The 23763-nt window shown below is 49.0% G+C and overlaps 7 protein-coding genes across 7 annotated transcripts; 2 read left to right on the top strand and 5 right to left on the bottom strand.

Moving 5' to 3' along the window:
• Nucleotides 1-271: 271 nt before the first annotated feature.
• Nucleotides 272-2416, bottom strand: FTJAE_3874 (atypical ABC1 ABC1-C kinase; the record flags this gene model as incomplete). Its single annotated transcript, XM_037350218.1, has 2 exons — nt 272-316; nt 377-2416. The coding sequence occupies 2 exons, from the start codon at nt 2414-2416 to the stop codon at nt 272-274; spliced, it is 2085 nt and encodes a 694-aa protein (XP_037209039.1).
• A 779-nt stretch (nt 2417-3195) lies between these two features.
• FTJAE_3873 (cytochrome c heme lyase) lies at nt 3196-4253 on the top strand (the record flags this gene model as incomplete). Its single annotated transcript, XM_037350217.1, has 3 exons — nt 3196-3273; nt 3323-3933; nt 3986-4253. The coding sequence occupies 3 exons, from the start codon at nt 3196-3198 to the stop codon at nt 4251-4253; spliced, it is 957 nt and encodes a 318-aa protein (XP_037209038.1).
• Nucleotides 4254-4445: 192 nt separating this feature from the next.
• On the bottom strand, nt 4446-5076 carry FTJAE_3872 (uncharacterized protein; the record flags this gene model as incomplete). The annotated part of the gene is made up of 2 exons (XM_037350216.1): nt 4446-4963; nt 5022-5076. 2 exons carry the CDS (start codon nt 5074-5076, stop codon nt 4446-4448), a joined length of 573 nt encoding a protein of 190 aa, XP_037209037.1.
• Nucleotides 5077-6020: 944 nt separating this feature from the next.
• On the top strand, nt 6021-7694 carry FTJAE_3871 (uncharacterized protein; the record flags this gene model as incomplete). The annotated part of the gene is made up of 1 exon (XM_037350215.1): nt 6021-7694. One exon carries the CDS (start codon nt 6021-6023, stop codon nt 7692-7694), a length of 1674 nt encoding a protein of 557 aa, XP_037209036.1.
• Nucleotides 7695-7908: 214 nt separating this feature from the next.
• Nucleotides 7909-10362, bottom strand: FTJAE_3870 (uncharacterized protein; the record flags this gene model as incomplete). The annotated part of the gene is made up of 2 exons (XM_037350214.1): nt 7909-10049; nt 10146-10362. The coding sequence occupies 2 exons, from the start codon at nt 10360-10362 to the stop codon at nt 7909-7911; spliced, it is 2358 nt and encodes a 785-aa protein (XP_037209035.1).
• An 858-nt stretch (nt 10363-11220) lies between these two features.
• Nucleotides 11221-15269, bottom strand: FTJAE_3869 (pab-dependent poly(A)-specific ribonuclease subunit PAN2; the record flags this gene model as incomplete). The annotated part of the gene is made up of 13 exons (XM_037350212.1): nt 11221-12085; nt 12132-12345; nt 12396-12795; nt 12846-12950; nt 12997-13136; nt 13181-13431; nt 13480-13899; nt 13950-14536; nt 14583-14709; nt 14760-14935; nt 14991-15109; nt 15172-15196; nt 15249-15269. The coding sequence occupies 13 exons, from the start codon at nt 15267-15269 to the stop codon at nt 11221-11223; spliced, it is 3450 nt and encodes a 1149-aa protein (XP_037209034.1).
• A 1449-nt stretch (nt 15270-16718) lies between these two features.
• FTJAE_3868 (uncharacterized protein) lies at nt 16719-17605 on the bottom strand (the record flags this gene model as incomplete). Its single annotated transcript, XM_037350211.1, has 2 exons — nt 16719-17405; nt 17462-17605. The coding sequence occupies 2 exons, from the start codon at nt 17603-17605 to the stop codon at nt 16719-16721; spliced, it is 831 nt and encodes a 276-aa protein (XP_037209033.1).
• Between the last annotated feature and the right edge of the window lie 6158 nt (nt 17606-23763).

Genomic DNA, 23763 nt, shown 5'->3' with positions numbered 1-23763 from the left:
GCACCCAAAGATAGAAAGGCGTGGATCAAGACAGCGTCAATTTAGACGGTATTACGCGAAGATGTAGACTCACGATATTATTACGTGAAAGCGGTGGTTTATTGTTAGAAAGGGGACCAGCCTATATAATAATTCAATGAAATTACGCACATCTAGAGTAGGTCTTTGTTTCGTCGTGTCTCTCATGTATTTCTCACGTATTTATCATTCCCACCCGTACGCCTTCTGATGCTGTACTCCGCGAATTCTAGTTCAAACAAGATCTTTATAATTATACATTGGGGGAAAGTTGGTCATACTTGACACATCGTTCGACCTAGGTAGTCCAAATTAGCATATCATGGCTTTGAAGGATGTTTAATACCAAGCAACTTACGTCTTCGATGCTGGCTTGCATAAATCGTCTTGCTTCCAATCCCAGCCATACCACTAGCATGGAAAAGTCGCCATGCTTTGCCATACCTGGGCCGCTCTGAGCGCTGAGCTGTCGCAGGATTGGCAGGGAGCTGCTGAGTAGATCAACATCGGGGTTCAGACTGCGACCGATACCCTCAAGAAGCAGAATACTAATTACGACGTTGACGAAATCGCCCTCGAGGCGAACATGGTGGTTTCGAACCATGCTAAGCACCTCTTGCAGGATATCGCCGATTTTGACGTTACCGAGAGCCAAGGTGCGGCTCTTGACACCGAGAACTAGATGCTGCATCTTTAGAGCAAACACTTCTTTATCGAGTACAGCATCTGGTTGGCGACAGCGTTCGCACATGAGATGGCCGGCCTTGTAACCATCAAACTCGGCAACGGCGCGGAAGAGGTCGAGGAAGTTCTCGCGGTTCACAGCGTTGAGTTCAGTCACGAGTCCAGTGTCGATAAAAATGAGCTGAGGCCGGAAACCTTCAGCATCGATCTTGGCCAGCTCCGCCTCCCAAGCCTTAGGGTCCTTGCGGTGTCGATATGGTCGAAGCCGTTCAAGCACTTGCTCGGTCACATCTTCCTTCTCATCGGGGTGCGCCTTTGTCATTGTCTTTCTCAGACGCAGCTCGGGGTGAGCTGATTGGTAGAATCGCACCATGATGTTGCCAGGATGCAAATCAGCGTGGACAAAATTATCAAGGAGTAACATGCGGAGGAAAGCGTCAAGGCCTTCGTCGGCAATATCATGTTGGAAGACGCCGCCGCCATTCTCCATAAAGTCTGCCAATGGTATACCCTGGGCGTATTCTTCAATAAGGACATTTCGCGTTGTGTATTCAGTATACGGGTATGGGAACCAGGCTGTAGATCGATCTTTGAAGTTCTTCCGGAAAATGGCCAGATTTGCGGCCTCTATGCGAAGGTCAAGCTGGAGCTTCATCATCTCCCCGAATTGAGCAACCTCGTCGGGCAGTGACAGCCACTCAATCGTAGGAATCAAGTTAAGCAGGGAAGCGAAAAAGCCCATGATGCGAAGGTCTCGTCGAACCGTCCTCTCGACGTATGGGTGCAGCACTTTGACTGCAACGTAGGACGACGGTACTCTATGCGGGGAGCTCTTGAGCACTGTATCAACATTGCGCTTCACATTTTGCGCCAGAGGATATGAGTCATGAAGATCAGCTTCCTCTGGCTTAGCCAAGCCTGGCTTCAGCTTGGCCTTGTAGACCTGAGCGATAGCGCCAACACCGAGAGGCTTCTCCTGGAATTCGTCAAAGATGTCTTCAAAGGGGCGGCCACCAAAAGCAGCTTCCACCGTGACGCGCGTTGCATGGAGTGAGTGAGCCGGCGCATTCGAGTGAAGTTTAGACATGATCTCGCACATTTCGGTAGGGAAGATATCGGTTCGCGAGGCAGCCCATTGTCCGAGCTTGATAAAGGCTGGGCCAGCCATTTCCATCTCGTTGACTAAGAAGCCATACCACCAGAGCGTACCTGATCGTTCGTTGTCTCTACTAGGTTGTCGTTTTCCAAAGTATATGGCAGGAATGGTGATTATCACCGGCACAAAAATCACAACAAGCTGGAGGAAACGGAAACCAGTGCATACGGGCTCGATGATCAAGAGGTCGATCAAGTACTTGATGCGCTCTCCGAGCCTCGAAAGGCCATGGGAATCGGCCGATACGCCCTTTTTCACCTCGGCCCGTGATACCTCGAGCATGCGCTTCTCGCCGGTCTCTTGATCATTGCCATTTTCTTGTTGCGACAGCTCAACAAAAGCAGCCGTTCCAAGTGCCGCAGCACCGCCGGAAGCACGCAGTGCTATTCTTTTCGGTGCGCCTTTGGGCCATTGTGTGAATCGAGGGCCGCGGGAGCTCTGAGACGCGAATCGACGACCAAGACTGGCAATGGTGAACCTGGCGTGGGCGTTGACGTTGGGGTATGTTCGGAAGCCCGGGTGGACGAAAAGCCGGCCTATGAAGGAGCCAGCTCTCATCTCGGAAGGGGGAAGGTCTTTCTAGAGAATTGTGTTGACGCGGACACTCTCATATTCGAGCAAAGCCTGGGGGCGATTGCATTCAGAGAGTGGTCAGGTCAGATTCGGAGGTTGATAAGTATAAAAAAGAGACGAGTCTGGCATGTGCAAGCGCGTTAATGATGCAAAGACTCGGATCGATTTACAAGGATGCCCGCCAATGGATCCCTAGGAACGAGCTAGATCAACAATTGGTGTCGGGTCGGTGACGTCGGGTTGATAACCAGAGTGACGTACAAAATTCGTATCCACTAAATCTTTTCTAACGGAAATAAATCGGAAAGGAATCATGAGGAATATTTCAGCCATGATGGCTCATCAATGCCTATTGAGCCTAAGGTAGCCAGAAGCTCAAATACTGAGAGGTATCATAGAAATTATGAATTCGACACTCATTTCTCCGTCTAATTGTCACAGTCATAATCACAATGCTCATGATCTTGCCAATAGACTCCCTATGATTCGCTCAGACGCTGTAAATAGTTCGCGATTTCCACTGTAACCCACCTGGTCTTGGTGCGGTTTCCCCCGGTCTTCCCGCTCTGGGCCTTAAACTTTTGATAGGCGCATTACTTTTTAGTAGAGGCAACTGGAGGAAATTCTTGCTTCTATCCATCCATCCATCCACTCTTTGTTCTTGTCATCATCACCAGACACAATCTTCGATTCTTTCAACGCTCAGGCCAACAACGCTGAGTTACTTCATCGAACGTTACAGTCCTAATATACAATCATTCACGATGGGTTGGTTTTGGGCAGACACGCCTGTTCCTGCGGTTCCTGTTGGACACCCAGCTACTACCGACAAGGCTCCTCCAGTATGATCGCAATCCCATATATCTTCACCATGTCGCTAACCCTTCCCAGCCTGGCTGCCCTATGCACCAAAAGTCTGCCGATGCCATGAACCCCGTGGCTAAGCCCAAGAAGCCCGTCGATCTTCCTTCCACCTCAGGATGTCCCGTTCCTCACGCCGCCCGAACCCAAGAGCAGCCCAAATCTTTAATCTCCCAGCTCAACCCTCTCAATTACATGTTCCCCGATCTATCGCAAAAGCCTGCTCCTAACCAATCATTTGCTCTCCCGACAACCCGAGATGAGTCTACCATCCCCAAGGGTACAGGAGATGGCAACTGGGAGTACCCGTCTCCTCAGCAGATGTACAACGCGCTACTGCGCAAGGGATATACCGATACCGATATCACCGCCGTCGAGGGCATGGTTTCGGTACACAACTTCTTAAATGAGGGCGCATGGCAGGAGATTCTTGGCTGGGAACAACGATTTGCGCGGGGACTATACAAAGGATGGCAGATCTGCAAGAGGGGCGAAGGCCACGTTCAGGAAGCGCTTGATCGCCAAAGGGACGGTGTTGACACCGAGCCTAGTCTCGTTCGCTTCCAGGGCCGGCCCAAGGAGTTGACTCCCAAGGCCACTATGATGCAGGTTCTGGGCTGGATTTACCCTTCAAAGTTTGGGTAGGTATTCATGATTCTAATGTGCAAACGATCTGCGGCTAACACACTGTAGTACCGAACCTCCCTTTGACCGACATGACTGGTACGTTGCGCGAGAGATCAACGGCCAAAGGAAGGAGATTCGATACATCATCGACTATTACTCTGGCGAGCCCGATGCCCACGGTGACCCTGTCTTCTTCCTCGATGTGCGTCCTGCCGCCACGCCCTTGGGTGCCGCCGAGCGTATCATTCGCTGGAGTACCGATACCTGGTGGAAGGCCATCGGCGGCGACAGGCATGAGCAGGATCCCCAGCCTTGGTTCCGTAGCACTTCTTAAAATGATTTCTTTGGCGCTTGGGTCATGATGGAAGCAGGTGTTTTCTGAAAAGGTTCTGGCGTGATGCATTCTCCTCTCTAATTGTTATGATTGGATGTATTTCTATAATGATAGCTGACTTGGAGTCACTTATTCGGGCTCGAAAACGGAGGCAATCGGAGCAATTATGTATTATATACCACTCATTAGAACTTAGTTCAAGTTCACAGCCAATTCGTTAACTTGGTCTAGAAGAGCCTGGTCTTCTCCAGCTGCATTCTTGAGCACCTTTTCCAGCTGGTGGTCAACGGTTTGGCCTGGGACGTCAGACACAGCACCCTGTGCCTGTTGAATACGAGCCATCTGGAACTGCAAGAAGAACTTGGGAACCTTGATCGCAAGATTTCCACCAGTTGATCTGATACCAGCCTCAGTTGCGAGGTAAACATTGAGCTCGTTCTGAAACGTATCGAGGTTGTTGTTGGCCAGGGGTGATGTGGTTGCAAACTTGTTGAGAGCGAAAGCCAGAGGACTTTGGCCTGATTCGGCAAAGTTGATGGAAGAAAAGGTCACACCGCCAGAGCTCACGTCTGGGACACCATCGATGGTTGTTTTCGAATTGTCGCAGGTGATGACCGAGGCCAGATTCGTGGCCTGTGTCGAAACTTCATCGGGGAGAGCTTCGGAGCCAGTCACAAAGCAAGGATTTTGTCTCTTGGGAAGATGAGGCGCTTATATATGTTAGCAGTTGTGTTCATCAAGGGCTGTGGGCAAGAAAAGGATACATACCTGCAAGGGCGCTTCCAGCCAGTGTGATGATGATGGGAAGAATAGGGAAGTGCATTTTGTACGAGTGAGCGAGTAAATGAGTGAATGACGAATCAATAGAAAGAGAGATAAAACAAGAGTATTATAAACAAAGATCCGCCAGGGATTTACGAACTGAAGAGAAACAAGTTGAGAAGTGATGAGTTTGTTTAGATACTGTAGATAGACAAATACCGAGGATCTACATGGCTTTTATACGCTGAGAGTATATGTGACCATCGTTAAGCATAAGCATAGAGTTGAATGGAGCATGACACCGAAACCTAGACCTGAGGATGCCTCCATGTCGAATATCGAGACTCAGTATAACCCCAAAAGACGAAGCTCGCTGTGACACTGTTCGTCCCATCAGCATAGGCCGAGGGTTTCAAGGATCCCTGGTCTGTCACAATAAGACCCGGGAACTATCGACCCCCAAGTCTAGAACTGCAACGATGATTTGTAGAGTTACATCAATTCAGATCTGATTTCCTATTTCAGACTGTCTCCGATAAATGTGCATCATCCAATCTGGCAGATGCTTCTTTGGGGTCAAATATCTGCGACAAAGGAGTTGAGATGTGAGCGGCAAGTGAGACGTCATTTAGTCAGCTTGTCTACCAAGTTTCAGGTTTGTCCTTGTGAGACGAGACTCTTCTTGGTTAAATCTCAAACCTGAACCGTTTTTCTTTACCAATTTCCAAGAATTGTTTCTCGAGTCCCGTGCTTGTTCGTTTGTTTTATCTTGTTGATTCTCTGAGCAATACATACTGCACTCACTTAAGGGTTCCCGGATCAAAGTCGCTCCATTCGACCAATCAAAAGTCGCGAATCTTCCTTCAAGGGTCCTTGGAACTTTTTTCCCCCAAATTGGTATCGCAAAAGCAAAAGCTCGTCCCTTTTCATTGAGAGCGACATACTCATTTTAACGACGCTTTTGACGTCGCACAAACTCCTCACGAAAGCGCCATTCGCTTCGAAATGTCTGCTGAGGCCACGTCTGCTTCTAGCGACTACATAAGGCTTCACATAAGCCCTCTCGATCCCGAGCTTCTCAAGATCGTTATTCCAGCTTCTGCAGCCCCCAAGGCGCGCAACATTTCATACCACACGCTCGAGACGTTTCCCGAACGACGCTACGGCTTTGTCGAACTCCCAACAATGGAGGCTGACAAGATAAAAAAGAAGCTCAATGGCGCTGTGTTGAAGGGCAACAAAATACGGATCGAAAAGGCCAGACCAGAACAGAGAGCTGAACCTACTGGTGAAGTTGATCAGGAGGAAGAGGAGAAGTCCACGAAGAAAAAGAAGAAGTCAAAGGAATCCAAGGAGGAATCGAGAAAACGAAAGCGTGATCACGAGGTCGTCGAGGGCGTCGCTCTGACAGACCGCAAAGTCAAGAGAGGATGGACAGAACCCGCGGATCAGAGAAGAAAGAAGAGCAAGCAGGACAAAAAAAAGGAAAATGATGGCAAACACACTGAGAAGAAAAAGCGCCTAAAATCAAAGTATACAGACGGAGATGAGTGTCTGCTCAAGACCAAGGTTCCCCCTAATCTCACCTCCACTCTCCCTGAGGACGATCAACCCCGAAAGCGCAAGAAGAAGGGCAAGTCGCGCGAAGTTATTGTTCATGAATTCGAGAAGACCACGAAATTCCCGAGCTTCTTGAAGACCTTGGCCGATGGGGAACAAGCCAACACAGCCACCGAATTTATTGAGGGTAAAGGCTGGGTCGATGAGAATGGCAATGTAGTCGAGACGGTCAAGGAGAAGAAGATTCCCGAACCTGTACCCAAGAAGAAGAAAGTCAAGAAGGCGACACCTCCTCCTGTCGAGGAGTCAGATGATGATACCAGTAGCAGTGGTACCAGTAGCAGTGGTACCAGTAGCAGCGGCTCCTCTGATGAGGATAGTGAGGATGAGATGGAAGTTGATGCTCAAGTCGAAGAGAAGAAAGAACAGACAGACACAACCAAGGAAGCTCTTCAGCCAGACGATGAGTCCTCCGAGCCTGAAGCCGACTCTCCCGAACCACCCCAACAAGCCACACCCCTCTCAGCCATCAAAGCCGACGAAACAAGACCCATGTCCTCAAGTTCTTCCCGCAGTCTCACCATCAAGATACCCCCTCCTGGAACACCCTCTACCAAAGTCCACCCCCTTGAGGCCCTTTATAAGCGTAGCAAACCCGACGAGGTCGCCACAGAGACTCTCGCCAAACAGGAAGCTGAGCCCTTCAGCTTCTTTGGAGGTGTTGACAACGACGATATCGAGGACGAGGAGGACCAGGACCCCGCAAACCTGACCATCGCAACCCCCGCGCCCATGACGCCCTTCTCTCGCCAGGATTTCGAATGGCGCAACGTTAGAAGTGCTGCGCCTACGCCCGACACCGCGCATCCCTCACGAATGCGCAACTTCTGGCCTGAGGATGACGAAGACGGCGACGAAGACCTCGACATGGCAGAGCATGGCTTCGACGAGGATGGAGACGAGAAAGATGCTTCCGCTCCACAAAGCTCAAGCGACTTTCAGGCTTGGTTCTGGGATAACAGACGCGATCTCAACAGATCATGGATGAAGCGTCGCAAGACTGCGGCCAAGGAGAAGCGACACAGAGAGAACAAAGCCAGGGCTAGCAAGGCGGCATAGACTCATAGTATACGGATAATAGACATTAATTGCATGTGATGTGACACACTTATCGGTCTCTCATGGTGTACTCAAGCATACTACCTCAACGTCCTTGCACCAAACAAGGTTTGAAGGCCTTTTCAGAGTATCATTAGGTTCGATTCTTCCTATGAAATGATCTATCTAGGTACGTATGTCTTGTCGTCCCCCTTGACTTCTCAATAGTTGCCACTTATTTGGGTGAAATGTCGCGAGACGACAAATCATTCACACATTCGTGAGGTTGATGGTCTTCGGAGCATGCCCCCTCTCTGGCATGTGGAACTTTGAGCTTGCTGCCCTCCATGGCCTCGTATATCTCTTCATCATCAGCCTTTGGCGGTTCAGGGGTGGGTTCCCTGGCAATGCTGTCCCTGGAGCGCAAGAAGCCGCCCGGCGATACATCATTCTCGGCTATTCTGATCGGAGCTCCTCCAGTCGGCTTTCGAAAGTGATTCTTGTGGAAAAGCTTGTGGCCTCCTAGTTTGATTTTGTCCATCAGGCTTTGCCGTGAACCATTTTGGGAATCGATCATCTCCTCCTCCTCAATGCCGGCAACCTGGGCACTCAGGCGTCGTCGCGTATCTGCGTCGAGTGAGGCACTTAGCTTTCTTTCCGCCGCCAGAGGAGTTGGTAGACGTCTACCCGCCGCCGTCAGTTTGGTTGGAAGCGCTCTGAATGGGTTGGCAGCGAACAAAGGGTTGTTGTGTGAGTATATATTTGAGGGCTCTGCAGAGGAACTCGATGCAGCTAACTCCTCGACACCGCAGTGGGCATCGACACCATCTTGGTATAGTGTGGACGGAGTATGCTTTTTCGGCTGGTCACTTTCAGTTTGCAAGGTGAGGTCAGTGGTGCAGTCACGGGAAAAGAGTCTGGGGAAGGACGTGATGACGGTCCCGTCGCTGACTCTCAGCTGTTGCTCGAAACTTTTATTGCACATAATATCGGCCAGTATCTCAGCTGTGCTTTTTGGGGTGGCATAGTGTCGTAGGACAGACTCGTCTTTCGTCAGCCTCTGGTAGCTCTGTCGACGGTCATCTGGGCACGAACGCGAGCCCCCATGTGTGGGTGAGCAACAGTCCGAAACGGTTCGATAATGTGTTCGTGTACTCGAATCATAATTTGCTGGATATGCCCGAGACCACGTAATTTCAGCAACACTTCGGCGTGTCACAACAGTTGTCGTTGCTTCCGAAGCCCCGCCACGCGTTTTGGTATGGACTTGCATGTCAGTTGCGTTGATGTTTGTGTAAGATGTGCTGGGTAGATTAATGGTAGTCGCAGGATCGATCGCCATCGGGGAGGGGACCAGGATAGCATTCAAGTTCTCATCGAGTCGCGGTAACGGTCGACTGTCAGATGACCCTGTGGTCGTAGGTGTTCTCTTGGGAAATTCAATGTGGCCATTCTTCAGTGTTTCGTCCAACACGATACCGACGACATCTCGTATGTCCTTGTCGCCAATGAGGTAAAGCCCCTTGGCCTCCGGGATTTGCTGGCCCTTTCCGTTTATGACATGCAGATGTTCTCTCAAGTGCCTGATCTTTTGAAGGCGATCACTCACTTTTCTAGCGATGCTCTGGGTAGCTTCTTCGCCGGCATACAATGGATCACCGACTTCTACATCTGCTTCAAGGGAAGCTGAACTCTCGGTATCAATAATCACTGCGGGGACTTGGGATGGATCTAGCCTCCAGAGCGTTTCGTGGCTTCCATGCCTCAGTACGCCCTGGTCCTTGTCTGAAGCTTCGAGGTAGTAGGCGCGCACCCCTGGCTCTTGTGCCGTGGATTTGAAAGATACCCTCTCAATTTTGAAACCATCATTTTCCTCAGTATCTTCATACATGAAGTATGCTGAGCCATTTGAACGTGGATCGAAGATGTAATAAGCCTGGTATTTATCTTCAGAAGCTGCTTCGTGAGCATTGGTGTTGATGGAGCTAGTATCTAAGCCAGCTGGTCGTGATGTATCACTGCCATGTGTAGCAGCCTGAGATCCTTCATTGGTGTTTTTCAGCCGATCATAGACCGCTCCAAGGTTGTTGGGTCTTGCATCAGGTATAGATCGTAGGCGGCTTCGGGTCAGGGGTTGTGGTGCTTGGTCTGGGGTTGACGACTTGAACGAATCCACCTCCAAGGAGCGCCCAGTGGGCTTGGTCTCTCCTGAGCTGCTGAGTTGGTCCGCATCCGGGTCTCTGTTCAGTGCGTGGACCCTGTTGGCGATATCCTTGAGTCTTTGAATGGTCTCGTCTGGAACATCGTTATCCGCGGAAACAAAATCGGTGGAGGGTTGAAATGATTGTGATGATGGTATATCCTTGATGGTGAACACTTTCGAGGGGTTCAGATAGCGTTCGGCGTCGTCATCTTTCTAAAACACCGCTTTTCCGCCACCAGAGCTCATAAAGGTCGAGTGAGGTGCATTACTTGGGCCTGCTTCTGCTTCTTCTTCCTTGTCGTGACAAGGTGTGTCATCGGTCTCGGTGTCACAGGTTGCGAGCTCATGAAGAACCTTGCTTTTGGTGGAACTTTCATCGTCAGCGGCTGCAGAGAAAAGAACGACTTCAGGTTGAGTGTCAGGGGAAGTGAAGATTCTTGGCATTCGAGGGAGGCATCGAGAGTCGTTGTCATCATATCCCTCCATTTTGCTGTACGATTGCCGTTTAGAATATTTCAGACAAATCATGTGGAGAGTTAGTATACATGTAGGTGATGGAATAAGTTGAAGCTGCTAAGTTAGAGCATGAGATAGGGCGGTTGAAGAAGAATCATCCGGATGATGACTTGGAGGTGATTGTAGAGGCTGAGAGTGAAAGAAGGGAGTTCGACCATCTAAGATTCCTTATGAGAAGAAGATACGAAGTGGGGAACACTCTTTCCCTTTCCTGTTGGTCTCTGTCGTAGAATTACCTCTAGGTAAGGTAGGTAGGTAGCATAAAGGAAGTTGATTGCCTTGAACATCTGATGCTACCTTACCTGAGCTACCAAGAGTGCCGGAATTAGCTGCTCCTATTACTTTACCTTACCTATTAAATTATACTAACTACCTTAAGTATTTCCGTCGCTCAAGGTAGTACCCAGGTAGGATATAGATCCCAATCTTACCTGTCTGACCCCATCGCCTGGGTACTTAGTTATCTTGGGAAAGAAGCAAGGGCTCGGCGTATGAAGATTTAGGTCTTTCTGATGCCAGTGTCGATTACCTCTTAACCAAGAACACAGCCAGATTCACCAATGCTAGTAGTTTTTTTCTAAGTAGGTACGCTACTTACTTAGGTAGTTTCTAAGCTTCTAAGAGCCAGTATATGCTTAATGCCAACTCTCCCACATCAAATTTAGCCTCGCTCGAACGCTGATCAAATCTTCATCTCATCAATAGTGAGTGGCTTTGCTGCTGCCTTTCCCTCCAATGCTCATCCACCTCTTCGCTCTCACAAAAGTTTATCAGTAGCTCTTCTTCCTCTTCTGGACCCTGCTGATGGGAATTTCCACCTTCCGATTCCTATGGTAATGGTGATCCCTTTCCTGGTGTCCAGCTAGAGCCACCTCCAAATGCAGATCCAGGTGTCTGTGCCAGAATGTTGTGGCTTCTGACAGGTGTTACCGGCCCTGTTGAGCCATCGACTGGCAAAGGTGGAGGTGTGTCCGTCCTTGGGATATGCTGGCCATCCTTGCGAGGCGGCTTGAAGTTAACCTCTCGGCCAGCTCGGTAAATATCTTGCAACATGGTCTCCAAGATTCCGGCATCCTGGAACTCGAGATACTTCTTATACAACTTGAGTGCTGTCCGTGAATCTTCGATCGAATCGTGGGTCTCCATTTGGATATCTTCCTTCAAGAGATACCACGCCAGAAAAGCCAGCGATAGCCTCCTTAACCGAGTTTGGAGGAAGAACAGGTCAATCGTGTCGATGACCTGCGACTTAGGAATGTGTATGTTGATAACTCGGAAGTCTTGTTTTAGTCCGTGGCCAAGGAACTTGCATCCGAGGTTAAGAAGAATCCACATCTTCTTGTATGCCATCTTCAACGACAGGAGACTATGTTTCGAAACTCTAGGATCCAAGTCTTGTTCAGTGATTCCAGAATACGATGTCAAATAGTCGACAATCGGTTCCTTTATGTTAATATAATCATCGATGAAGGGCGTCCCTTCGTTTTCCCCCTGACCGCGGACAACTGACGCACGAGCAAGTGCGTACACTATCGGCCGTATGGTTTCCCGCTCACCATCAGAATTCATTTCAATTTCAGGTTGTCGCACAGCAACAAACTCAGTGTCCAGTGCAATAATGGTATTGGGGCCAGGCGCCTCAGTCTCAGGGTTGAGCACTTGATAGGTCTTTGTTGATGGATCGGCGTTTGCACTGAAAAACGTCAGCAACATCAGGTTTATAGCGGGTTGGGGCATACTTGAAGTCTTGGTAAAGTATGGAGGTGTCGATGTTGCTCCTCCATTCAGTATCGATCTTGTTGTTCTCATCTTTTATCTGGTATGCAATTACAGAAGGGACCTTCCAAGATGTGTTGAAAGCGAGTGCCTCTTCCGTGCTGACCGACCTCACCAAGAAGTCGTTGAAAAGATGCCATCGACTCTCTCCAGGCGCCTCTGGTTCTGCATGTGCCACTATCCTTTTGTTTCAGCGGTTGAGGGGTAATGAGGCGCAAGAGACTTACCATTGACCATCGAGACAAGGTGTGACTTTTGCGATTGTCCACTCTCAATATTAATGGCCATGCCTGTCAGCGAATACACTGCGATGTTGTGAATGCCCCTCTGGAGGTGAAGTTTCAGGTCTTCGCCTTCGTAACAGAAAAACTGCCCTTGCTCTACGATGATTCCAATCTCCTCGGGAAGCCAGCCTGGTGTTGACCAAAGCATTCGTTGATCTTGGTTTGTGATGGCGGTGTTTAGCATGAGTACAGCCGGTATACTGTGAATGCTTTTTCTCGTCGCTATAGTCTGGTACCGCTGACATCGACTACACCATCCTTTGGACGTCGTTTCTCTTTCAACACTATTTTTGAGAACTTGAGAAAAGCTGATGCGTGGTAACTTGGCATTTCGGCTGCCGGCCTTTTCACAGTGAATAAGTTTTCCTCATACAGATTCGGCATCGAACTTACAGGAGATGGATAAAGCAGATCATTGACATATGTTGATCCAGGTCGAGTATATTCGCTCCTACAGTTTATGCATCTGATTGAGGTCGTTGCGGAAGTGGCCAAGACCTAGACGATTCAGTATATATCATCGACTTTCAGTCAATCAACCAACCTGGTCCATGGCAGTCGACGATGGGTTGATAGTCCTGTAATCATGCACTATTTTATCCAGGAGAAAGCGAGTGAGTCCTTGAAGCATAACGTTAAGAGATGATCCATGAGGATCCTCCTCGAGTAGACCAAGAGGACCGGCTGGGCCAGTTAGTAATGATTGAGATCAGCGTCACTCGACATACCTTGAGGGTGATGGCTTAGGGTTTTTAGCAAGTTCGTTGCTTGGCATATCGAGCCTTCAGCCTTTTGAAGCATATCAAACAAGAATCCAAGCTCGCACAGCAGGCATATCTCGCTCACGCAAGAGGTAGCAGCATGCTGAAGAGCAAGATTTCGAATGACAGGAGTGAAGTGCATTATTTGTAAAAGTGAGTTAGCATATGAATTCGAGATATGAGTCTCGAGTCCAGAGTATCGCGTGTTGTTGTAGAAACTATTCCTGATCAGTGATTGTACATTGCAATAACGGGAGAATACGAACCCGAAATCAAAGTCGTCCACCCCGAATTTGCTGTATTTGATCTCAACAGTTCTATACATGACTGGAACGTCAGACTTCTTGCTTTCAAGTCCCATATCAGTAAGAGAACTGATCAGTTCGTCAGCCTTCTTATCAGAGGCAGCGGCATTACTAGTGGCAAGCTCGCGAGCTTTTTCACTGAGGAATTTGGGGGCCTTGAGCCCGGAGCTTCCTGATTTGTTCACGTTTCGAGTGTTCTCAGCCTGATTTCTTCGCAAACCCCGAGTATTGCGACCGTACATCCCAAACTCGGTCGGCTTGAGCCCTGCCAGGAACTGTGGATCAAACTTGACAGGAGGTGCTCCAACATCGCAGGGGATATCTGGCCAGGCGGATGCCAGAGCCTCTCGATAATGCGGCAATCCGATCATGTTCAGGGGCCTATGGTGATCAGTAAAGGAACAAATGTTCAACTAGCTATCTCAACTTACGTATCTGGGCCCCAGTCAATATTGGGCAGGGGCTCTTCGGGAGTTGCGAATTCGATCGGAGTTGGTAAGTCCACGAAATGGAGTTTTGTTGGGGATCCCCAAAGGTGAATAGAGCAATCAGCATCTGTGAGGGCAATCGCCTCACCAGAGGGTGCAATCTCAAACATGCTCAAGTAGGAAGTAACATTAGCCAACCGTACGTCGCTTGTGTTGGGATTCATCAAGTCAACAACATGCATTTGTCCACTTTGTGAGACAACAATGCTGGTCGTCAACATCCTCGGGTGCATGCGCACGTAGGCAGCGCCAGCTGGGAAAGGAATAGGGGGCATCGATGACATCTTCTTTATATCGAAGACGTTGAGGAACGGGTCAAGCATATAATTCTGACCCTGTCTTAAGGAGTATCCGCAAGTTACGATGAAGTCATGCTGAGCGTCCATGTCATTAATCAAAGCAGAGTGGGCGTTCCAAGACTTGACGACAGCAAAAGTGACAGGATCTAGTAAGTTGACGGAGCCGGTCTGAGTTGCGGCGCATATATATCGCCCGCGTCTCATTATTGTGTACTGATGTTCGGTAGGCACCTAGCGGGAGTTAGTATAACTTTATTACTGAGAAAGTGATCCTGACTTGTTTGACAACATCACCCTTAATGAGGTCAATGACAAGCATCGTGTCTTGCATTCCTGCAGCGATAATCTCTGCCGTTCCCTTAGACGTAAAGCTCATACATCGCAAATCTTTCATATCGTCATGCCTGGCATAGATCAGCATCAGTCGATCTCATATGGAGTTGAATCATCCTACCTAATATGCCATATAGGCAGTCCTCTCCGAATAGCCATATGCACATCTTTAGCACCCAGGGAAACAACCCCTTTCTCGTTGGCGAGTATTTGACGGATCGGGCCATCAGAGGAGGCATGGGCCTTGAAAGAGGTATATCGCTGCAGTTCGGTCCCATAGAAGGAAGTGACTCGACCCTGAAACACCAATCAGCGCCAGTCCAGCTTCTACATCTCACCCTTTTCGACGCACATATTCGTTACCTGTCCAAAGAAGTTCCTGAGAGTTGTCGAAGGTCATGGTCGCAACCGGAGTGGGCATCGCGTGCACGCCCGGAGGCGGGAACGGAATCCGGGTGACCTGTAGTAGAACTGGATTAGCATAAGCTTGACACCTAATTCACGACTAGATATGATGTCTCTCAGGTTCATACAACACAGGCGACCTTTCTTCTCATACTTGAAATACATGAAAAGTCTAGATAACGTCAAAAACATCAATTAAACATACCTCAGCCCAATCGCCGTCCATTGTGAAAGGATATGAGCATTATCTGTAGGGGCATAGCTTATATGAAGAGCGCGAGCCAGTGCGCCAGCCTCCGAGAGGACTGGGCAGAACCGAAGAAGCGATAATGGTGGTACGAAACACAAAAGTCAATAAAGCTTGCCCGCTCAATCTTCAGACGTTAGATTCTTTGATAGAAGTAAATGCCAGTGACGAAAGTGGGATATCAGCTCCCAAGCTTGGAGGGGCAGCAAGCTCCCATTAGCCGGTGTTCATCCGGCGCGCGAGTTTAACGCGGTTAAACTTCAAATTCGAGAGAAAGAGGGCTTCATATGTATCTTTGCGTCACAGAATATCATGTAAAGTCAACAATCTATCTTCTTAAGTTGAGAATGAAGGGGTAGTCTGCAAAGTTGCCTGGGGAGGTGCAACGCTTGTACGGTGCTGAATGAGATGGCCAGACGAACTGAACAAGACCAACTCTCATTCTGCCTGGTTTGATATACTAGGTAAGGTACTTATGCATTGAAAAAGTTCCTCGCACCAAATCATAAAACTCGATTACCTTGAGCAACTACAGAGTGCATTCTCTTGCTTGACTTGGAAAATGGTCAGGTGTTGATATGTTTAAATAGCAGACAAACCACGAACCATCTGAACTGACCAATGTTGCTGTTGAGAGCAACTGGTATAGTTCACGTATTAATCTATTGCTCCCATATGCATTCTATCTTGCCTCCTCTATCTCGAACCTGTTCTATACCTATTCGCTAAACGCCGTAAAAAAGGACTAGCATGAGTCAAGTGCCCAAGCATAAAAACGCGGCGCGTTGCCCAGCCGCCAAGTATCATCGTGTATCATTAATCAATAATCGTGCCTAATGATCTCCTAAGCAGACCAACACCTTCCCAAAGTGGTTTTGACTGCTGAGTAAGTCATTGACTGGAGTTTGTGGTTACATATAGTAAAGCCGCCAGCTTGTGTCACGAAATCATGACGCAAAAGTTGTCCTCGAGTCCTAGGAATCACGGGAGAGCATCCGTAGATCGAGAATCCTTGTAGCACAAAAGACGTTTTTGCAACCGGAGACTGCCGAGTCCGGTCGGTGAGAGGCTGGGCGACCACTTTCTCTTCCGAGATAGGGTTGATCAGCGGTACCTTCGCGGTTCGATTGTTGTAAGTCGCCGAGTCTAAATAAGTGCAGACGAGCCAAAAAGTACACAATATTCGATGCCTTCATCATTTCGTGGTCTTGGTCGTGGATCTGGCCGGGAATACTAAACGCGAAGACGCTAGTATGAGTCGATATGCGGACCAACCCAAAGTAGAAAAGCTGCTTGGGAGAATGTCAGCTTCACGATAGGGTCGAAGTCGCCGGATAAGAGGAGAAATGAGGCGGGACCGGGGTCGTAATGCGATCGCCGCTCATTCCGGTTAAGTTGCTATGATGCGAATCGCATTGGAGCAATTTCTCATGAAACTTGGTAGACGGTGAAATTGACGGGGAATGCGTGATTGCTGAATCCAGGGACTTTGGAGACAGGCTCTCCAGTAGGTTCGACCTGCACCTGCCATCGTGTCTTGGTGAGGGCTCCGACTTCATCCCATAGTCGCTGGAAACTCGCTTGGTCGTGTAAATAAGCTGATCGCGTGCTAGTCGAAGACGGCCCTGGATGGTTCGTGCCGACCTGGCGACCATATATCAATGCATTTTTGGTGCCGGGCCTAAGGAATTCGACGACACGCTTGCCAATGTAAAGTTGTTGAACCCAGTTGAAGAGGTGAAAGAAGCTGCCTGCGTGAACCATGGTGATCTTGCCACGCAACAAAGCCATCTCCTTGTCGGCGGGATCGAGCATGTCGCCCGCAACAAATGTTGCGCCGAGGGAGTGCCTGTCCTGGAACAAATCGTAGCCAATATCGATGAACTTGGACTGCAAGTCGGTGCCAATGAGTTGAGCGCCGTCAACTCCATCTGCACGAAACTGCCGAATTACTTGTCCCACCCCACATCCCAGATCAAGAAGGACATCTCTAGAGCCGGCGACGTTGAGGCGGAAAAGAGCCTGTTGGTAGCGAGGATCTTTGGGATCCGGGATGTAGAGAAATTTCCATCGCCCAACGCAAGGGTACTGTGAGATACACCAGGCCTTCTCTCGCTGAATGCAGAAGGTCATGTCAGCTCATGTGCTAGTGTTGGGGGACATGTACTTACAACGCGGCGTATGTGGCCATCTAGATCGCTATAAGGAATCTTGCTGTAAACCTCAAGAAGATGTCGAGCTGGACCAATGTCTTGAGGGGGGTCCTCAAGATAGGTCCAATCCCGCACCTTCATGACATCCATGCTTAGCAACATGTTGGGATGAGTGAGGTTGGCGTCGACAATTGTGCGACCCAACTTAAAAAGTTACAAGGTAGATCAGCTGCTGTGGGACGACGGAGAAGGTTTATTGTCTGCGTCATTGAAAGTGTAATGCCGCTGTGTAAGCTCCAGTTGAAAGTGTGATGTTGCTGAAGAATGAAGAGTGAAGTAGGAGAGAGAGAGAAAGAAAGAAAGAGAGAGAATAAACCGACACCCTACAGCAAGAGACAGGCAGCTGATGATGCCATTTCAAGGAAACAAGGGCGTTTCAACAAAAAAGAAAAAAAGGGAGAGACGGGATACTCGGAGATCAAAATTGCCTGAGACAAGAGAAAAGAAAGTGAACGCGAACGAACGAACGAACAAGCGAGCGAGTGGATGCTACAGTAGAGAGTAAGGCAAGGTAAGGTAAGGTAACGCGCGGGTTACGAAATAAACTTAGTAGGAAACCTTAGAAGCAAAGGAGGTAAGTCAAGGCAGGCCAGGGTAGGGACTTTTGCGGTTGTCATATCGCCGAATCAACTAACAAGCTTGCCTTGCCCTGCATTTGCATTTGCATGCATGCACGCACGCACGCACGCACGCATTGCTAATGAGACGAGCGAGCGAGACAAGGTTCATGGGTAAAATCCATACATACTACGTAGTATGTACGTACATATCCATACGTATGTACCTCCAGTTGCCGCCCTACTAGGGAGCTAGGTTAATAGGGTAATTAACTCAGGGATCCATAACATCAGCGCGGGTATAAGGAGAATTATCACGGAGTAGGGTCGGGTCGTTTCAACAAATACGTATCCATAATAACCCAAGGTAAGCAAGCATAAGGTAGAGCAATTAGGGGACATGGCTTGATTAAGATCAAGCTAATCGAGAGAAAGCCCGAGTAAGAAAGACGAGATGCAGGGCTCTAGAACCTCCCGTCCCATCCTTTTACTCGCTCTGGCAGATGCACAAAGGGCCGCTGCTTGAAGACAAAGACTCGAGACGTTCTGGAATCGTCAACAAAATTGGCCCATCCAATCCAAGCATTTTAATCCCACGACTGCCGCTCCGGCTGCAACCATACTCTGCTTCCAGGGCTGTTATGGCGCTCCTTGGCCCACTAGGAGTTCCCGGAACTCTTCTAAATACCCACTCTCCTATCCCTGGGCTTGTTCAAAAGTCTCCATGTTTTGAACGCCTCCGGCCTCTCACTCGGGACAACTTTGGTCACTGAGTCGAGATATTTCGTTCAAAGTGTCAAATTGCTCGTGTAAGTGGATTCCAGAGACTGTAGTTATTCAGCTGCATCAAAATGAAAGGTCGCGGTTCGACTTGTGGTTTCCTTAACCCCAAAGTGCAAAAGCAAAAGCGACAGTAAAAAGTGCGGGCTGTTGTTTGCCAGTCACTTATCAATCGTCGAGGCAACAAAAGCAAGCAGTTTCGGTTCATCACTTCGTCACCGACACGCCACTAATCACATAACATTCATCGAGGGACGTTTCGTCTGTGAGTTATCAGACAGCTTTCCTTGTCTCATTGGCTGCGTCTGGAGTAACAAAGTAAAGACCAACAGAAGAAAACATATGTAACTTCGTTTAACCAACCGCTGATGATCGATCCTTGATTGTTCCTCACAATCAAGCGGGGACCTCATCTGAGATGACAAGGGTATTGACTTACCCGCTAGCCTCCGCCGCGGAAAACAACGCCGAGAATGTGGCTGCCAGGGGTTATTGAGACAACTTCTCCAAAGTCTCAACGTACCATTCAGTCGTGGTGTTGACAGGGCCTTGCTCCGTAGCTAGCATCCTGATACACCAGAGAGCAGATCCGAAAGCTTAACAGCTCTGATTGTATCATATATGGCTTCCAATCTACATATGTGCCAGTATATCATGGGCGGGTAGCATTTTCTTGGTAATGTAACTCTAACAGTTGAGGTTTTTCGGGCTCTTCTCCCCATATTCCCAGACCCAAGTTAGGGGGAATTCCGGGGCTTCTACAGGTCAGTCTAGAAACCTTGGTGATGATGATTACCAATTACCTTTTACAGGTGGATTCTTGTCCAAGCAGCATATGCACCATTGTATTCGTACAATAGTGCCTTTCAAATCCCAATATGAGTTCATTACAGGAACCCTTTGAGATGACAACTGACTAGCCATTCAATTTGCGCTCATCCAGTACCCTTCTTGTCAACTTGTATTTCCCATTCTCTCATTCCGTGTTGGCATCGAAGACACTATCACAGATATCACTCAATGTCAATACATGCCTTCACTCTATCCGGCTGCATCGAGTGTTGAGCCTAGCGTCGGAAACCGTTGAAAGACCGAGTCCTGTTAGGAAGCTCTGAACGCGAGATAGCATTAACGATGAATTAACAAAAATGTTACTGCAACCCAACTACCTCTTCACCGATGTAACTTATAAGTAACATGTTGTGACCTCTACTCCCACCGCGTAATACGTATGTATTTAACTTAAGCTTTAAGCTCGAACTACAACACACCATCCCGCATCTTCAATTCGTCCCTTAATGAAGATCTTGCGGCTACAGAGCAAATGCGGAAACATTTCCAGGCGCGCTAACGAGAGATAGGCAGGCTGTTGTTTACTAACTAGCTAATGTTCAGGTGCCAAGGAATCTCACCTCACAATTTGTTTTGGGTATTGGATTCGCTTCGATCCTATATACTACGTAGTTGCGCCCTCCGACTGGTCTCGGCATGTTTGCCTACCTACCTACCCAGGCGACTTCAAGCTTCAGGAAACACCTCGGGAGGGAATAAGCTTGGAGGAGACTCCGTATAATCAACTATGATTATTCACCATTCCCCGGAAGGATGCATTTATTAGTGACGTCGCACGGGCTTTATTCCACCCCATATAAGCTTTTAGTATTCCAATTTCCAGCTTCCTTTAACTTCCATCGTGGCTTGTCATAAGTCCCTTGGTATACGTATAGTCTCGGGAACCCAGCGTTCGTAAGTCAATATATCCCAGGAAATTCATAGGCCGCTTTTACCTGTCGTTTCTAGGGGTTGCGTGTTTCTGACGGCGGTTCTCATGATTGAGTTGCTGTTCAGGGTAGCGATACTGCGACTGCGCATATATCTGTGTCTGCATTGAGATATTCCCATCTGATTGACCGCCAATAGCAAGATGGGATGTATTGGTATTATACATGAATATTCACGAGCTGATAATTTAGAGCGGCTGCGAGAGACTTGAATGTCATATATCCTGGAAACCCGAATTCACCTTTTTGCTTTATCAAGTTGACAATGAAAGCCTCATCGATTCGATTAAATGGTGGTTGCCAGTTTAGGAAACTAAGCTCCAGGGTAGCTGACTAAGCGAGCACAAATTGAGGCCGAGCATTTCCCGCCAAACTCCGAAAAATTCTTCCTTTTCCGTGATCTTGTCAAAAACACCCACACAAGGGCTGCCCATCCCCAAGTCATCGGGGCCGAGTTCTTCCTCTTCCGTCGAGGCGTCGCCGTCGTATCGCATTTATCCAGCTCCGAGATCCCAGAACAAGAGTCGTGTAAGTCGCCATGACCAGGATATATCTTTCCTAACCAACAGCACGAACACAATCATGTCGTCGCGTCTGCCTGCAAAATCACCTTCCGTGACATCCCTCGCTTGCTTCGCGATCGTGTGCACTTGGTCAACATCGCGTCGAACTATTGCTAACAATGGCTTCGTCCAGTGATATCGTCGCGCGTCGCGCAGGGCTTAATTTGGTGCAACGCCGTCATATCGCGCCTCATTATTGGAACAATTCAAGCATTGCGCTTGTCAATACTCATATCCGCATATTGTGTTGATTTGACGATCGTCCTCGCCCGTAAAATACCTCGAGTGCCAACCGACTGTACCCTCTGCATGTCAAGCCAGCTGTAGCCATGAGTACAAAGCTAGAAAACGAGGCAGAGGATGCCAATATCTCATATCCCTCGCCCGGCACCGAGGCAATGGAAGCTGGCCCTTTTTACAACACCAGTGGCCGAGACGTCCCTCAAGACCACCAAGAGCACGAGCATCATGAGCATCATGAGTCCCATCACGAGCCTCATCATGATCAGTCAGACCATCATGCGCCGGAACAAGTACAACACGTGCAAGTTCCAGAGCACAATCAGAATGACTTGCAACCTTCAGAACCGGAAACCCCTCAGCAGCACGTCCCTCGTCCTGCCAATCTGGAAGAGCTTCAGCTGGCAGCCCAGTTAGGCCAGGGTCTAGCTGGAGCACCCATGATGTCAGCCACAGACCCCAACATGAACGTCGAGGACCCCAACCTGCGAAGCATCATGCCTCACCCTGACCCCGAGCAGCAGCAGCAGACACCGTCCTATGTTCACGATACTCCGACGAGCGACCAAATGGTATCGCACGCCATGTCTGTTTCTGTTGGGCCATCGATGGGCCCCCAATACCCCATCGACAACAGCATCCCACCCAGAAAACGATCAAAGGTGTCAAGGGCATGTGATGAGTGCCGGAGGAAAAAAATTAAGTGTGACGCCCAGTCGGATACTGGGGACGCACCCTGTTCCAGTTGTGCTAGGTCATCCATTAGATGCCTATTCAGCCGCGTACCGCAGAAAAGGGGTCCAAGTAAAGGGTATGGTACCGATACTTGCAAGTAATTACGCACTGAAACGTAGAGACTGACAGCCTCAACAGATATATCAAAGAACTTGCAGATCGCATCCATAGCATCGAAAACAAGCTTGAGTCTGATGGAGGTCTGAGTCAAGACGACATCGACAGACTCTTTTCCACAGATCGACCTCGGCAAAGCCAAGGCGAGGAGGCTGCTCGAAAACGACCCTTTTCCAGTATCTCGACAAACGATTATGTTACACCCTCGCGACAAATGCCATGGGGCTCGGACCACAGGATGCAGGCCTCGCCAGGGACTTCTGAAGCATATTCAGCTTACAACAACAACAACTCGTTGGCACCACAAGCTACATCCATCAGGCCAGACAGTACGCCCTCTAAACCTCCCGTGGCTGCTATGGACGTGTCAATGCCAGATACCCATGAGCCCGTTGACATCGACGAAAGCATGCTACAGAGGTTAGTGATCCGTCGCCGAAACCCTTTCCTGCAACTAACATGTCGTTATTCAGTTATTTGTCAACTGTCGGCCCTGTGTATCCGATATTGCCAAGCACAAAGAGTCGAATGCAGGAGTTACTCGCCCAGTGCCCGACGTCGGTCCAGAATGCATTTGCCAATGCTCTTCCCGCTGTCGTAGGATCCGGCGGTGACACAAAGCTCGCTAGCTTCCTACTCATGGAACGCGAGAGCGATGAAACCCATGCCACACAAGCCACCTATATTGTGCATGCCCAAACGCTATTGCTCCTTATTATCGACGCAGACTGGCGTTCATCACCAACTTTGCCGTACTTGCTTTCTCGTGCGGTTGGATTGGCCAATTCGATTAAGCTATGGCGATACACTCCCGTCGAGTTGGTTTTGGAGTCCGACTCGGACTCAGATGACCAGTTGTCAGTGCGGATATGGTGGTCATTGATCCTGATGGACCGTTGGCAAGCTGTCGGCAAAGGAAAACCGCCAATGATACCCAACAATAGTACTGTCGCTCCTCCGGGCCTGGAGAAGATTTTGGGAGACGTGTGCTTTTACCTTGCTCGTAAGTGATAATTAGTTCATCCTAGGTAATTGTCGATCGCTGACCGGGACTCCAGGACTCTCAAAGCTGCTTAACTGTCTGTGGCAAGCTATCTTCACATTGCAGCTGGGAATGTCTACAACCGAGGAGATAGTGGCACGCATACTTGCAGATTATGTTGAGAACTACCGAGAAGATCTTCCTGCGCATATCTTGGCTACGTCGCATCCCGTGGTGCATCTGGCGTACTGGCACTGTAAGCTCATGGTTGTGCTCTTGACACCAGGCGCTACGCCGACCGAAACCTTATGGCCTACCAAGGAAGTGATCAACCTTCTCTTTGCAAACGAGCACCTGCGCAGTCCACTTGTCAATCACTTTGTGTCTCTTATCACGATGTCTCTGGCGAAGCTTGTTAAGATCGACAAGTCGCGAGAAGAAGCTACACAGTTGATCAAGGACATTGTGGAAAAGCCCAACGAAATGTGGAATGGTGTTCGCGACA

Source organism: Fusarium tjaetaba (genome assembly GCF_013396195.1).
Source record: "Fusarium tjaetaba strain NRRL 66243 chromosome Unknown NRRL66243_c0000072, whole genome shotgun sequence".
NCBI classification, from domain to species: Eukaryota; Fungi; Ascomycota; class Sordariomycetes; order Hypocreales; family Nectriaceae; genus Fusarium; species Fusarium tjaetaba.
The sequence above is the reverse complement of the archived record's forward strand: the minus strand, read 5'-3'. Positions and strand labels throughout refer to the sequence as shown.